Genomic DNA, 15340 nt, shown 5'->3' on the forward strand with positions numbered 1-15340 from the left:
GACTTTATGATTTTAAGTTTGGGTAGTCTTCAGAGATAGAGAATCCCCAGTCTCTCTAGGTAAGCCATTTCCCTGCTTGACCAGCCACTATGGTGAAGAATTTTTTTCTATGAGACTAATCCAAATTTCCCATCTCCAAATCATCCTTTTTTTTTTTCCCTCTTTTTTTTTTTCTATGTGTTTCTGAATTGGCTCTGTTTCTAGAGGACAGGAATAAGATTTGCCTCCCCGCTTTTTATTCTCTTTTGAGTCTGAGTAAACCCTTCTGTCATCTTCTCCTTGTAGGCCATACACTCCAAGTTCCTCGCTGTCTTAGCAGCACTCCTCTGTAAACACGAACAAAAAGCAGGAAATACACCGAATTACTAACATAAAAATGAATGATCACTTTAAATTGGCAAATCTACTGTTCTAAATGAAATTTCTTTGTTTTCCGTAACTGCTTCTGAGACTGGGGCCTGTTCTGATCTTCTCAGCGAGGCTTTGGTGTGAGAGGAGTTTCACTGGAAAGAGGTGGGAGGCATGTGTACCTTTCCTGACTCATCTGAGATGTTTCCATCAACTTGGAGGACATGCGACCGCATCTTTGGTTGGAAACTGACAGTGAAGGAGGAAAGGCCATTCTTAAAAGTCTTTTTTTTAAGATTAGGGGGAGCACAACAGTCCAGCAAAATATCAGTAAAAATAAAAGCTTGGTGAATGAGCAGGTCTTTTGTCAGTGATCTTTTCTTTTGATAGAGGCAAAGACATTGAAATTATAGCTGCTGCCTTGTGTTAATGGAAATAACTGAGTGAAAGGAAGAATGGTCAGTCTCGGAGAACAAAAGGCTTGATATTTTTGGAAAGTACCTTTGGTTGATTCATTTGGTGTTCCAAAATGAGATTAAATGTTGATTATATTTGATTCTGTTGTGCTAAGTGAAACTTTAAAAGAAAAGAGAAAGTTGTTTTTTTTTTAAAAATAATTTTGTTATGTGTATCCTCTGTGAGATGCAAATTATTTGGTTAAGTGTATATGCAAATAAGAGAAGAAAAATGGAGGCTTCTGTGGGCTCACGGAAAGGAAAGAAGGAGGTTGACCCCAAATAATTTATTGCCTTTAGAAAAATGGAGCCAGAGAGATTATATAACTTACTGTACATAGTGACAGTCCAAGCAGAATTGCTCTATGACAGGACAGAATCACTTGCTGTGATTCATTGTGAAAATGAAGGGAGAGTGTTGACTTGCTAAGGTGGAAGTTGGCCTCATCCAGCCCTTCGTGCTGTTCACTATATTTCTTCACACATTTTTTCTCACTGATGAGCCCCCCCCCCCCCTTTTTTTTTGCCTCCCACTACCCTCATGTAATTAGTAATGACAAGCTAGGTTGCACAGAAGAATGAGCTCCCACTTCTAATTATTTTTGCCCTTTGCTCAGTTGCCAGTTTAGTCTCTATAGTTAGTTTTGTTGTTCATAAACAGAAACAGCATTTTGATAAAAGCAAGTTGGGTGCACATTCGGTTCATAAAGGCAGTTCACTAACAATAATTTGTCAGCTCATAGAGGAAAAACTTGTCACCTTAGGTCAAGTGGTATCCTTGGACATCACTTAACACTTAAGACAGTGTTTCATCACTGAAGGTGATGGAACAGCTAATCCTAGAAACCATTTCCAGACAAAAGAAACTTATCAATAGTAGTCAGCATGGATTCACCAAGGGGAAGTCACGCTTGATCAACTTGATAAACTTGTATGACGAAGTGACTGGCCTGGTAGATGAGGGAAGAACATTGGATAGTGTCTACCTGGTCTTCAGTAAGGCCTTTGACATGGTCTCATAAGAGTCTTGTATCCCCTCAAGCTGGTGCTGTAGGGGCTGGATGAGCAGACAGTGGTGTGGAGTATCAGTTGTGGCTATTCGTGGTGCAAAGTCTAGTTGGAGGCCAGTAACTAGCAGTTACAAAAGAAACTTATCAATAGTAGTCAGCATGGATTCACCAAGGGGAAGTCACGCTTGATCAACTTGATAAACTTGTATGACGAAGTGACTGGCCTGGTAGATGAGGGAAGAACATTGGATAGTGTCTACCTGGTCTTCAGTAAGGCCTTTGACATGGTCTCATAAGAGTCTTGTATCCCCTCAAGCTGGTGCTGTAGGGGCTGGATGAGCAGACAGTGGTGTGGAGTATCAGTTGTGGCTATTCGTGGTGCAAAGTCTAGTTGGAGGCCAGTAACTAGCAGTGTACCTCGAAAGGGGAATGCTTGGTTGGAGACCAGTAACTAGTGGTATACCTTGGAGGGGGCATACTTGGTCCAGCCCTCCTTAACATCTTCATTAGTGACCTGCAGATCACTGCAGTGTCCTCTCAGCAAGTTTGCTCATGACCTGAAGTTGGAAGGAATGGCTGATACGTCATGCAGATGCTGCCACCCAGAGGGACCCCAGTAGACTGGAGAAATGGGCTGACAGGACCCTCAGGAAGTTCATCAAGGAGAAGTGCAAAGTCTTGCACCTGGCAAGGAACAACACCATGCACCGGTACCTGCTGGGGGCCACCCAGCTGGAAAGCAGCTTGGCAGAGAAGGACCTGGGGATCCTGGTGGACACCATGTTGAACATGAGCATGCAATATGATCTTGCCGCATGAAAGGCTACTGGTATCCTGGGTTGCATTAGGCAAGGTATTGCCAAGCAGACCAAGGGAGGTGCTCCTTCCCATCTGCTCAGCACTGGTGAGGTCCCATCTGGAGAGCCATAAAGATGATTAAGGGACTGGAGCATCTCTCCTATGAGGAAAGGCTGAGAGACCTGGGACTGTTTAACCTGGAGAAGAGAAGGCTCAAGGGGAAATCTTATCCATGTGTATAAATACCTGAAGGGAAGGTGCAAAGAAGATGGAGCCAAGCTCTTTTCAGTGGTGCCCAGTGATAGGACAAAAGGTAATGGGCAAAAAATGAAACATGAGAGGTTCCCTCGGAACATCAGGAAACACTTTTCACTGTGCGGGTGACCAAGCACTGTCACAGGTTCCCCAGGCAGGTTGTTGTTTCTCCGTCCTTGGACATATTCAGAAGCCATCTGGACATGATCTTGGGCAACTGGCTCTAGATGGAGGGGGTGGGGGTTTGGAGCAGTTGAACTCCAGAGGTCTCTTCCAACCTCAGCCCTTCTGTGATTCTGTGATACATAGTACCACTAGCTGCTTCTGTTGAGGAGTCCAAGAGAGACGTGAAGTCCTTGTGTATTCTACTCTGTATTTACAAAGGTTTTTTTAAAAGAAGGCATCTTAGCAGGATGCTTAGATTGCACCTGGCCCTTCTGTGTCATGTTTGTGCAATCTTAAAGAGGAAGTAGTATTTTCTTTTTAATGGATACGCATTTGTCATAGGAAACATAAAAGGAGAAGTGGGGTGTTCTGCATAACCAAACATTATCAGGCATCTCATTATCTCTGATCTTTTCTATGGATGGATCATTTCAGGGAGTGAGAGCATAATGTACAAGGAATTAAAATTGCCTGTTGAGCCTCCCATTTCATAGAAATTGTGCCAGGAGGAAACCAACATCTTTCAACTGTAGTGTTCTGTCACATGTCGGAAGTGGTGCACCAGTGACTTCACATGCAACTTGGGATAAGGTTGCAGTTCTGAACTCGGTTAAAAACAATTTGGAGAAAGAATGTTTGCCTTGTGGCTACTGCCTTGACGTTCATGTCACGTGTTGAGACTCCTGTGATGCAGGAAGCCTTCTGATCCATCCTGGGCTGAAAGAACATGGGATGTGGGATCACCGTGCTTCTTGCTCTGGATTGGTGATGTCAGTTGCGCTGGGGCTTTAGGTTTTGCTTAACTGTTTTTCAGGACAAAAAGACTGTATTTTTTTTAATCTCTGGTGTTAATTTCCCTTTACTTAGAATGCTGGTGTTTCTTTCTCCCTGCACATACACGTATCAACTTTCAGTTAATAGATACGAAAGCCAAAGGTCTGAGCCACGGTCCTGAGTCATTTGCTAAATAAGTGTGATTTTTTTTTATTTTTTTTTTCTTTTGAGAAATGTCAAAAGGATGCTGAAACAGAGCTATTTCTTTTTTAGATTTCAACCACTTGCTGTATTGCCATTGCACTTGGAATGCACTTGGCTCTAGCAGATGAAGAATGATTCTTTTATAGAATGTTTTCATGTTAGTCCTAGCATAAATCTTCACCAGAGGACCTAAGAGGGTTATGAAAGAGACACCAGGAGGAAGAAGTGGATGTGAAATCTGGAGACAGATGGCTGGTAAACTCTAAATAGAGAAGTATCAAGGGAAATGAGTTAGGTGAGATATGTGTACTGCCCACTACTCTAGGTGCTTCACAGTTCAAAATGGTGGTTGGTGGAAGACTTTGTTCACTCAAGCAGTCTGGCACTGCACCATATAGATGCTTATTCCTACTGGTTTGTGCCAGAATTTTTATTTGAGGTACAAGCCCCTGTGTTTCCTTTCACTTACCAAACGAAACGGTGATTCACAAGGAAGACTTAAAATAGCAGAGAGTTCCTGTGCCCAGGGTGAAGCTAACAGGTTGCACACAGTGTTTTCCCTGAGTTGTCAGAGTCATTTCCAGGGGCCAGACAACCCTTTGGTTCTGTCGTGCGACGCAGTAAATCAAACAGGTTGTACACAAATACCCTGAGAAACGGAAAGAAGAAATTCTCAGCTGGGCACCAGGCCAGGAGTTTTTCTTTTCTGCTTTTTTTGTCTCAGCTTATACATTTCTATTGCATTTTCATTTTATCTAGCTGGGCTGCTAATAGAATTACTGATCACAGAGTGTGTGGTTTGTTTTTTTTTAATTAGCTGTACTGTGAATGCAGGTTTTGTGGTTATAAGGTGCTAGCAGGCCAATGTGGACAAGAAAACTGTATGTATTAAGAAGCAATACTTCTAAGCATTTTCTTGTTTTCTGTTTTTCCATATAGAAAAATAAGCACTTCTGCAAATAGTACCCTGAGACTGCAAGGCAAGAGTCCCTAAACATCATTCAGCAATGCTATTTTGAGAAATGAATGCTCCAGTTGTCGTTTTCTTTCAGATAGTGACAGAACTCACACCTCCACCCCATCTTTCCACTCAGGGTCTTACATGAAAGTACCGCTGCTGAGCAGTGCAGTGGTGTGTGTGTCACATGATGGGTATGTCTGGAGGGAGAAAAGCAGAAGTTTACAACCTAAGACTCTCTTTAAGTAGTTGTGTATGTGTACAAATTCCTTCACGCCTCCACACTATTTAAATAAAAGCTGCTTCCATGGTATAAAGTTATAGCATTCATTCCCAGTCTAACTGAATCCAGGTATCCTGTTCCTGTTGGTACAGATTCAAGCATCTTTTCCAAGTTTGTGTTCTTTTAATGTTCAGCATTAAAAGATATTCGGCATAAGCTATCCTATGGAAGAGCCTGTTTGTTAGGTCTCATTAATGAGCATTTATTTGGGCTGAGGATGGGTAGAGGGGGATTGAGGTTTTTGATGAATGGTAAGTTTCCCAGGACATTTACTTCACTGCAATGAAGCCCACGTCACATTTGTCTCTAAGATGCACCCTAACAGGGTTGCGCACGTAAGAAGGATACCCAAATGGTATCAGTTTTTGTTTCAACTTAGCTCCATTTCCACTATTCTGCAAAAATCCTTTGTGTTTTCCCTTCACCTTTAATGCCATTTCTCTTCTGATTTTAAAATGTAAACTTAAGGATCAAAGAGACTGCTCCCAGTCCAAGCACACAGGTTGGCATGCTCCTGTCTTCTTCTGTGAAATCTCTTTTTCTTTCTGTTTGTGTAGTCAAATTTTCTTTGTCTCATTAACAGCAAAACTTTGGTTTTTAAATAGCCTGATATGACTCAGTGGAAGCAGAGGGAAGTCTTTGCTCAGTCCCATTTCACAGACTGCTAATTTGCCAACATTGAAAATAACTTTCAGTCCTTCTAGTTTGTTACTTCTGCCATGAATCCTAGAGTTTAGAATAAATTTGTCTCTTGAAGCAATGAATTCTGGCTGTATTAGTTTGCTTTCTCTGTATTGGTGGAGCCAGGCTTTTATGCCTGCATTTTGATGTGATGGATTTTGAACATGGCTGTTGCCTATGACTTCTTCGTATCTTTGATGCTTAGAACTTGATTATTAGAAGGGCAAAGAAGCTGGTGAGGGGTCTGGAACACAAGTCTTACGAGGAGAGGCTGAGGGAACTGGGGTTGTTCAGTCTGGGGAAGAGGAGACTGAGGGGAGACCTTATCGCTCTGTACAAGTACCTGAAAGGAGGCTGTAGAGAGACGGGGGTTGGTCTCTTCTCCCAAGTTACAGACGATAGGACAAGGGGTAATGGCTTCAAGTTTGTGCCAGGGGAAGTTCAGGTTGGATATTAGGAAACATTTCTTTACTGAAAGGGTTATCCAGCATTGGAATGGGCTGCCCAGGGAGGTGGTGGAGTCACCATCCCTGGAGGTATTTAAGAAACGTGTAGACATGGTTCTTCAGGGCATGCTCTAGTGCCCAAGATTACTGGTTTGTGGTGGGGTGTTGTGTGGGTGGGTGATGGTTTTTTGGTTTGGAGGTTGTTGTTGTGTGTTTAGGTGGTGGGAGCTGGTGTGTGTGGGGTGTGGTTTGTGTTTGTTTTTTTGTTGGTTTTTTTGGTTTTTTGTTTTGTTTTTGTTTTGTTTTTTTTGTGGTTGGACTCGATGATCTCTGAGGTACCTTCCAACCACTACAATTCTGTGATTCTGTGATTATTCAGAAATATCTCATATTGAAAGATTGTTCCAAAAGTTTTTGACATAACTTGCACTACTTTCTTCTTGGCTATTATTATTGTCAATGTATGTAATGGCAAGAAACAAACATTTTTTTATCATTTTGCTGGAAGTGAGTAGATATTTACACAGTCTCCATCATTAGTAGAGATTGAAATGTCGGTATCATGTACAAATATTTGTATTAAGAGTACTTTATTTCTGATGTGATTTTTTTGTTTGTTTTGTTTCTTCCAATAGAAAGCCATTTCATCTCCAACTGTATCACGCCTTACAGATACAACAAAATTCACTGGTTCTCACAAAGAGAGGTTTGATCCCAGTGGGAAAGGAAAAGGCAAAGCTGGCCGAGAAGATCTGGTGGATTCTTCAGGATATGTATCTGGCTATAAGCACGCAGGCACATACGATCATAAAGTACAAGGAAGCAAGTAAGGCTGAGGGTTTACTACACAGAGGGAGAAAGAGAGGGGGGGGGAAAGAGAATATATTTTGTCAGAATGATGTAGATGAATCCCACATGTTTTGGTCATTGTGAATGCTAAGACTATGTTGTCAAGAAGTTGTTTTCAGGAACTGGAACTGATTTCAACATCTGCTGAGCTACCTGCAGCACAACACCACTTCATTACATTCCTCATGCGTATATTGGCAAAAATAAATATATCGGTACAAAAAATATATCATTTTGTTGAGCTTTCAACAACAACAAAAAAAATAAACACAACAAAAACCATACCAATAAAGTCAAGAGCAGTTATACTACACTTTGTCAATTCAAGCAAAAGATCTCAAACATTCCTAAATGTCCAGTTGCCCTGAGGATGTCGAAGAGAACCTCTTTAAAAGAGGGTCTTTCATAGCAGTCTTTCTGAAGGCTATCCCATTATTTATGCAGTCTGATTGGACTATTATTTTGGGGCTTTTTTTAAAATGTCTTATATGGGATCTGGCACTTCCCTTGAAACATTCAACAATATACTATTGGGGAGTAAGTGGTTGTAATATACAAGGTGCTAGCCTGTAAATGTCATACACCACTCATGAAAAACTGAAAGAAACAACAACAAAAAAGGCTATTTCTAGGACAATATAGGTTCTAAAGTATTTTATGTCAACAGAAAGAGGTGGAAAATACCAGCCCTTACTTTCCTCCTGTCTATACTTTGTGCTTGTTACTGTGTGTACTGCAGCATGGTTCTGACTGGCTGGATTTGGATGGAGCTATTGTACTAACCTGAGAGGTGAGGAACAAAACCTTACTAAGTAAGTCTATTAAAGCTTTTTGCAGTCTGTTTTCAAGTTTGCACTGCCTCACGTTTGAAATGAAGGGGGCATTAAGCTAAAAATGGTTTAAAATATTCTGACTAAACACTGCCAATCAGATTGCTATTAAGTGAATGTTATTATCCACATACATTGGCACATATTCCCTTTAAGCTATAAAACATGTAAGGAAATTTTATGGCCCCTTGAAATAAGGGCATCTACAATTAATATCCATGTCATTAGGTGCAATTTGCTTCCAAAACTAGACTGTTATAACTGGGCTACGTTTTATGTTATATATGTTTGAAGCCAAGGGATTTGAGACTCTGTTCACTTTTGTTGCCCAACTTGGGAGTGATAGTATTGATGGGAATGGCTTTCCACTGCTATAGAATGAGAACCAATTCCACAGGCTTAAGGTATAGGCAGCTGATTGTGACCTGCCTGGGACCCAGAATGCCAGAACAGCTTAATAGGAGTAAAAATAACTCATTTTTTATATTGGTTAGAAAGTAGAGAGAAGGTTGGTCCCATTTTCCACGAGAGCTGAGCAAGTAACCTGATGTATTATTCTGCTTCTCTGAAATTTTGAAAGATTTTCAGGACTCAAAACCAGCCCCTAGCAGTTCTGCTTTGCTTTCTTTCAAAAAGAGCTCGTGCACTGATTTTCAGGTTTGACTCTGAATAAAGGTTAATAAATTTGTTGCTCTCCCGGGCCCGTATCAGCATCCCCCTCAGAGTATGTAAAATTTAGTGAGTGCTGTCATATGCTAGACTGTTATAACTGGGCTACGTTTTATGTTATATATGTTTGAAGCCAAGGGATTTGACTCTCTGTTCACTTTTGTTGCCCAACTTGGGAGTGATAGTATTGATGGGAATGGCTTTCCACTGCTATAGAAGGAGAACCAATTCCACAGGCTTAAGGTACAGGCAGCTGATTGTGACCTGCCTTGGGGCCCAGAATGCCAGAACAGCTTAATAGGAGTAAAAATAACTCATTTTTTGTATTGGTTAGAAAGCAGAGGAAAATGGTCCCATTTTCCACGAGAGCTGAGCAAGTAACCTGATGTATTATTCTGCTTCTCTGAAATTTTGAAAGATTTTCAGGACTCAAAACCAGCCCCTAGCAGTTCTGCTTTGCTTTCTTTCAAAAAGAGCTCGTGCACTGATTTTCAGGTATGACTCTGAATAAAGGTTAATAAATTTGTTGCTCTCCCGGGCCTGTATCAGCATCCCCCTCAGAGTATGTAAAATTTAGTGAGTGCTGTCATATGCCATGCAGGTCAACAGTCCCTGTTTGTCCAATGCCTGGAAACAGAGCACTGGTTTTCAGCCCTTAAACTGGCCATGTTTTGTTTTTCTAACATTGAATACAAGCCTTTCTTGTAACTTTGCCACCAATGACCCTTTGAGCCCATACAACAGCCTGAAACCAAAACAACAATAGCAAACAAAGGCAAGGACTTCCTTGTGGACTTGGAGATTATTTTTTTTTTTAATATGTTTATAGTTTATTTTGGGTTTTGTTTTGAAGAGGGAGGGAATTTTGCCAAAACTCAGCACGTGTTCTCGTAAAGATTTCAATGGCTTTTTCCATGGTTGGCTCTGGTTACCTGGGAAGATTTTTGATGTATGTAAGGATGCTCAGGATGACAAGCGTCCAGCTTTGTAAAGCCTTTCCAAGAGTTACCCATTGTTCTTGGAGAACAGTTTCCATGGGATGAAGGATCATCTGCTCCCGTGTTGCACTGGTGACCTGTCACACTCTGAGGCAGAAAATAGCATACTGTGATACCAAGAATGGCCGAATTATTCCAGCATAGGAGTGAGCTGTCTAAATGTAGAGAACCTTATTCTACGTCACTGCTGCCTGTGCACCTGAAGAAGGCTTCAGGATAGTCCTGGGTTTTATGAATAAAAATGTTAGGTCTCTAACCCTTGATAAATCCTTCAGCTAAGTTAAGTTACAGCTAAGTCCAGTCTCCTGCAGAACCCTTTCAGCACACTGTGGATCTGTTGGTAGCTCACTGCCCTGTCTGCCACATCAGGTGATAACATGAGGTGCAGAAGTGCCAGGTTTCCTCAAGTACCCAAATACTGAGTGTCAGTAATGCCAGACTGTTGCTGTACAGGAGGAGTGATTGGTTAGGAAGGTTTTAAGGTACAATTAGGTTTTAAGTTGTTAGTTTACAGCGTGAGAGAGACCAGGGTGCTCAGAAGATGGAAGGCATGCAAAGAAGTTGAGAATGTGGACAGATCCAAGCTGACACGGAGCTACTTCCTTTGCTTAGAAGAGGCTGATGGAACTAGCTGGGCTAGGCTATTTCTAGGACAATATAGGTTCTAAAGTATTTTATGTCAACAGAAAGAGGTGGAAAATACCAGCCCTTACTTTCCTCCTGTCTATACTTTGTGCTTGTTACTGTGTGTACTGCAGCATGGTTCTGACTGGCTGGATTTGGATGGAGCTATTGTACTAACCTGAGAGGTGAGGAACAAAACCTTACTAAGTAAGTCTATTAAAGCTTTTTGCAGTCTGTTTTCAAGTTTGCACTGCCTCACGTTTGAAATGAAGGGGGCATTAAGCTAAAAATGGTTTAAAATATTATGACTAAACACTGCCAATCAGATTGCTATTAAGTGAATGTTATTATCCACATACATTGGCACATATTCCCTTTAAGCTATAAAACATGTAAGGAAATTTTATGGCCCCTTGAAATAAGGGCATCTACAATTAATATCCATGTCATTAGGTGCAATTTGCTTCCAAAACTAGACTGTTATAACTGGGCTACGTTTTATGTTATATATGTTTGAAGCCAAGGGATTTGACTCTCTGTTCACTTTTGTTGCCCAACTTGGGAGTGATAGTATTGATGGGAATGGCTTTCCACTGCTATAGAAGGAGAACCAATTCCACAGGCTTAAGGTACAGGCAGCTGATTGTGACCTGCCTTGGGGCCCAGAATGCCAGAACAGCTTAATAGGAGTAAAAATAACTCATTTTTTATATTGGTTAGAAAGTAGAGAGAAGGTTGGTCCCATTTTCCACGAGAGCTGAGCAAGTAACCTGATGTATTATTCTGCTTCTCTGAAATTTTGAAAGATTTTCAGGACTCAAAACCAGCCCCTAGCAGTTCTGCTTTGCTTTCTTTCAAAAAGAGCTCGTGCACTGATTTTCAGGTTTGACTCTGAATAAAGGTTAATAAATTTGTTGCTCTCCCGGGCCCGTATCAGCATCCCCCTCAGAGTATGTAAAATTTAGTGAGTGCTGTCATATGCCATGCAGGTCAACAGTCCCTGTTTGTCCAATGCCTGGAAACAGAGCACTGGTTTTCAGCCCTTAAACTGGCCATGTTTTGTTTTTCTAACATTGAATACAAGCCTTTCTTGTAACTTTGCCACCAATGACCCTTTGAGCCCATACAACAGCCTGAAACCAAAACAACAATAGCAAACAAAGGCAAGGACTTCCTTGTGGACTTGGAGATTATTTTTTTTTTTAATATGTTTATAGTTTATTTTGGGTTTTGTTTTGAAGAGGGAGGGAATTTTGCCAAAACTCAGCACGTGTTCTCGTAAAGATTTCAATGGCTTTTTCCATGGTTGGCTCTGGTTACCTGGGAAGATTTTTGATGTATGTAAGGATGCTCAGGATGACAAGCGTCCAGCTTTGTAAAGCCTTTCCAAGAGTTACCCATTGTTCTTGGAGAACAGTTTCCATGGGATGAAGGATCATCTGCTCCCGTGTTGCACTGGTGACCTGTCACACTCTGAGGCAGAAAATAGCATACTGTGATACCAAGAATGGCCAAATTATTCCAGCATAGGAGTGAGCTGTCTAAATGTAGAGAACCTTATTCTACGTCACCGGTGCCTGTGCACCTGAGGAAGGCTTCATGATAGTCAGGGTTTTTATGAATAAAAATGTTAGGTCTCTAACCCTTGATAAATCCTTCAGCTAAGTTAAGTTACAGCTAAGTCCAGTCTCCTGCAGAACCCTTTCAGCACACTGTGGATCTGTTGGTAGCTCGCTGCCCTGTCTGGCACATCAGATGATAAAAAGAGGTTCAGAAGTGCCAGGTTTCCTCAAGTACCCAAATACTGAGTGTCAGTAATGCCAGACTGTTGCTGTACAGGAGGAGTGATTGGTTAGGAAGGTTTTAAGGTACAATTAGGTTTTAAGTTGTTAGTTTACAGCGTGAGAGAGACCAGGGTGCTCAGAAGATGGAAGGCATGCAAAGAAGTTGAGAATGTGGACAGATCCAAGCTGACACGGAGCTACTTCCTTTGCTTAGAAGAGGCTGATGGAACTAGCTGGGCTTCTGCCAGAGTTTACTTTGATTATTTGTACAGTATAAAATCCCTGCCATGAACCAAACCACTTTGTGTGGACCTGATGGAAATACTTTCAGTCACCCAGTAAACTTTGGATCAGAACCTGAGAAGATGCTACAGATAGCAGTAGTTTGTTTTGAGGAACACACTCCTTTGTTCATTCTTCATTTGTACAGTTGGATAGTTTTAAAACTCGGAGAGATGCATGAAGTCATTCTGATATGACAATGACAAAGGGAAGTTGTGGCTGGAAAGATAATACTTTGGAAAGATTTTTTTCCCTTTTACTACACTTAGTGTGGAAGATAAGGGCTATGTCAATAGTTGTCATTAATTGTAATCAAATATTTGGAATCCCAAGGGAAATGGCCAAGATCTAGCCACTTTCACCTTTTTTTTTTTTTTTTTTTTTTTAACCCTACTAAGTGAAGTTGTAAGAAAAAGTATGTTTCATGAAAGATCCTCATGTCCTGGCTGGTATTTCTGATTTTTTTTTTTTTTTTTTTTTTAAACCTACAGTGTTTTTTATCCCTTTTTCACTTCAGGGAAGGGAAAGGGACATTTTAAAACTACTCACATGTCACAACTTGTTGTTTTTTATCCCTTTTTCACTTTAGGGAAGGGAAAGGGAGATTTTAAAACTACTCACATGTCACAACTTGTGTTTTTCATCAGTGTAGAGATCATCCTTCAAAGATATTTTGGAGTAAAGTATGATACTTTCCATGTATTGTACTGACCTTACCGAAATTTAAAATTCCTCTGACAACTTTTTGGCATTATAGAAAGCTTTGATCGTGAATTAGCATTTCAGTCTCCCATATTTTTCCTCTATTGGCTCAATTAATGTATTTTATGGTAGCTGGAAATAGCCAGAATTAAAAGGCAAATGACTGCTATGGGTTTGGCTTGCAAGTGATGGGTATCCCAGCCATCTGTAACCATCTGTAGAGAAAATCCTCATGTATCTTTCTCCAAAACCAAAAGTTTAAAGTTGTAATTGATAGGTTTTTTTTTCCTCAAGGCTTGTCATAGTTATAAAATAAATTTTAATTCGTTGTGCCTGCATGTATGATATTCAAAACACAACCCTGCCATTCAGTGATGCATGTATTCTGGAGGTGTGTGCCTGTCATCCATGAATGAGAATTCTCTGTTTGCACTGGCCAAGAAACAAACCTTTTTACCTTCATGATAGAGCAAATGTAACGTGTTGCACTAGTACGTGTCCTCTTAACTGATTGTTAGCCTTGTGTGCTGGAATAACTACACCTTTGTGCACATTGATTGTGGTGTGAGTATTCTATTCTTGGCTCGTCCTCTATTAGTTGGTAATAAGTAATGTAGTACAGTTCTTGGCTTGTCTATTAGTTGGTAATAAGTAATGTAGTACACAAGACTTGTACAGGTTCGTGTGTGCGTGTACGTACTCTTTGGATCCAGCTAAGTAACTAAACCATCTAAATGTCAATCCAAACCTTAAACCTTATTAGGGCCAAACTCTAGTCCTGCAGCCAAAGCTGTTCAGGTTGGCCAGTTGGTGACACTGCCATTCTCCCTCCATAGCATGAAGGTAAAGATCTAAGGAGGCTTTTCTGTTTTTACATGTCTAGCCTGTTCATGTTTCTGGGGGAAATAGAAGGAAGTAGAAGAGGGAGAGTCAGGGTGAAAACAAGATTTCCTCTGAGTGCTCCCAAGAGACCACTTAAAATTATGCCCTGTGTGGGCTCTGTATTTTCCTTTGCCCCAACTTTGTGAAGCAAGTTGAGGCTCACTGTGTGTACGTGCAGTCGTTCAGCATCCGTTAGCAAGTACAAAGTCCTGGTATATTGAGGTGGGAACAGGAAACAGGCCTGTCATACAACACCTGTGGACTTGAGGCCTTTGTGAAATTAAATACCTGAAGCATAACGACGGATCTCAAACTTGTGTGAAATTCTTATGGTCTGGAGTGCCTCAAATTGGTAGATGTGTACCTCCTGTACTGGGAGCTGTTTGCCCATAAAATAGCATTTAGACATTCAGTTACTCATTCTGCACACCCAAGTGCCCATTTGGCTTAGCTAATAGAAGCTGAAAAGGGTGGACTGGGATGTTCTTTCTAAGTCTTCAGAATCCTGAAACTAGTGAGAGACCTTTAGTTGCTTTGCATTCATGCTTCCTCGTTAAAATCAGAACCAATGCTTTGAAAGATGTTCCGCCCAAGAATGGTGCTTCAGGAAGCTAAGAAATATTGCAGATAGAACCTCCACGTCTTAATTGTCTGAGTAATTTGTTTTATGCAGGAAGAAAAAACTGTAATATAGTTGGTATTTTTTCCTGTTTTTCAGTATATTACCTTCAGGCATGTATGCCCTCTTCTTTGGGGTATAGATATACATGAGTGGCAAGACTATAAAAGAGACTTCTCTTTTTTTTTTTTTTTTTAATACCTTACATTTGGAAATTGGCATTGAAATGCCCAACTGACTAACTTGATTTGGAAAAATGTTAAGCACCTACCATATTCCATTGCAGGTAAACAGCCAATAAATGACTTTTAAAATACAGTTATACAACATCTCTTTTTGTGAGTTACTGTAAAGCTTATGGCACTGTACAAAGGAAGTTTCATTCTAAGCATTTGTAAAGGTCTTAAAGATAACCCTCATGATAATTTGCCCTTTCCTTCAGTTACCTTAGTCAAGATTTTTCTATTATTTGCACATTTTTCAAAATAGATCACAAACGTGAATAAAGTTATGTTCAAGTTAATGAAAAACACTGCCCTAAAAATACATTCATGCTTCGTCCATCTCTACATTTTGATCAGGAGCTGTATTATAGATGGTCAACAAAATAAGACAAAAAGATGGCAATCTGTATCCCCACAATGGTGAATTCTTTTAAGCTCCAGTTTACATCAGATGAGTTTCTGTACGCTTGCATTTGCTCATATGCTGTTTTTAAACAAAG

At 40.6% G+C, this 15340-nt stretch overlaps 1 protein-coding gene across 1 annotated transcript in view; it reads left to right on the forward strand.

Moving 5' to 3' along the window:
• Positions 1-7830, forward strand: part of TPPP (tubulin polymerization promoting protein) — a 79092-nt gene extending 71262 nt beyond the window's left edge. Inside the window, exon 4 of the mRNA XM_014951990.1 lies at positions 7013-7830. Coding sequence (XP_014807476.1) covers positions 7013-7207 — 195 coding nt within the window. The 3' untranslated portion in view covers positions 7208-7830. The remainder of the gene's footprint in view (positions 1-7012) is intronic.
• Positions 7831-15340: the final 7510 nt, after the last annotated feature.

Source organism: Calidris pugnax, unplaced genomic scaffold (assembly GCF_001431845.1).
Source record: "Calidris pugnax isolate Ruff unplaced genomic scaffold, ASM143184v1 scaffold224, whole genome shotgun sequence".
Classification (NCBI taxonomy): domain Eukaryota; kingdom Metazoa; phylum Chordata; class Aves; order Charadriiformes; family Scolopacidae; genus Calidris; species Calidris pugnax.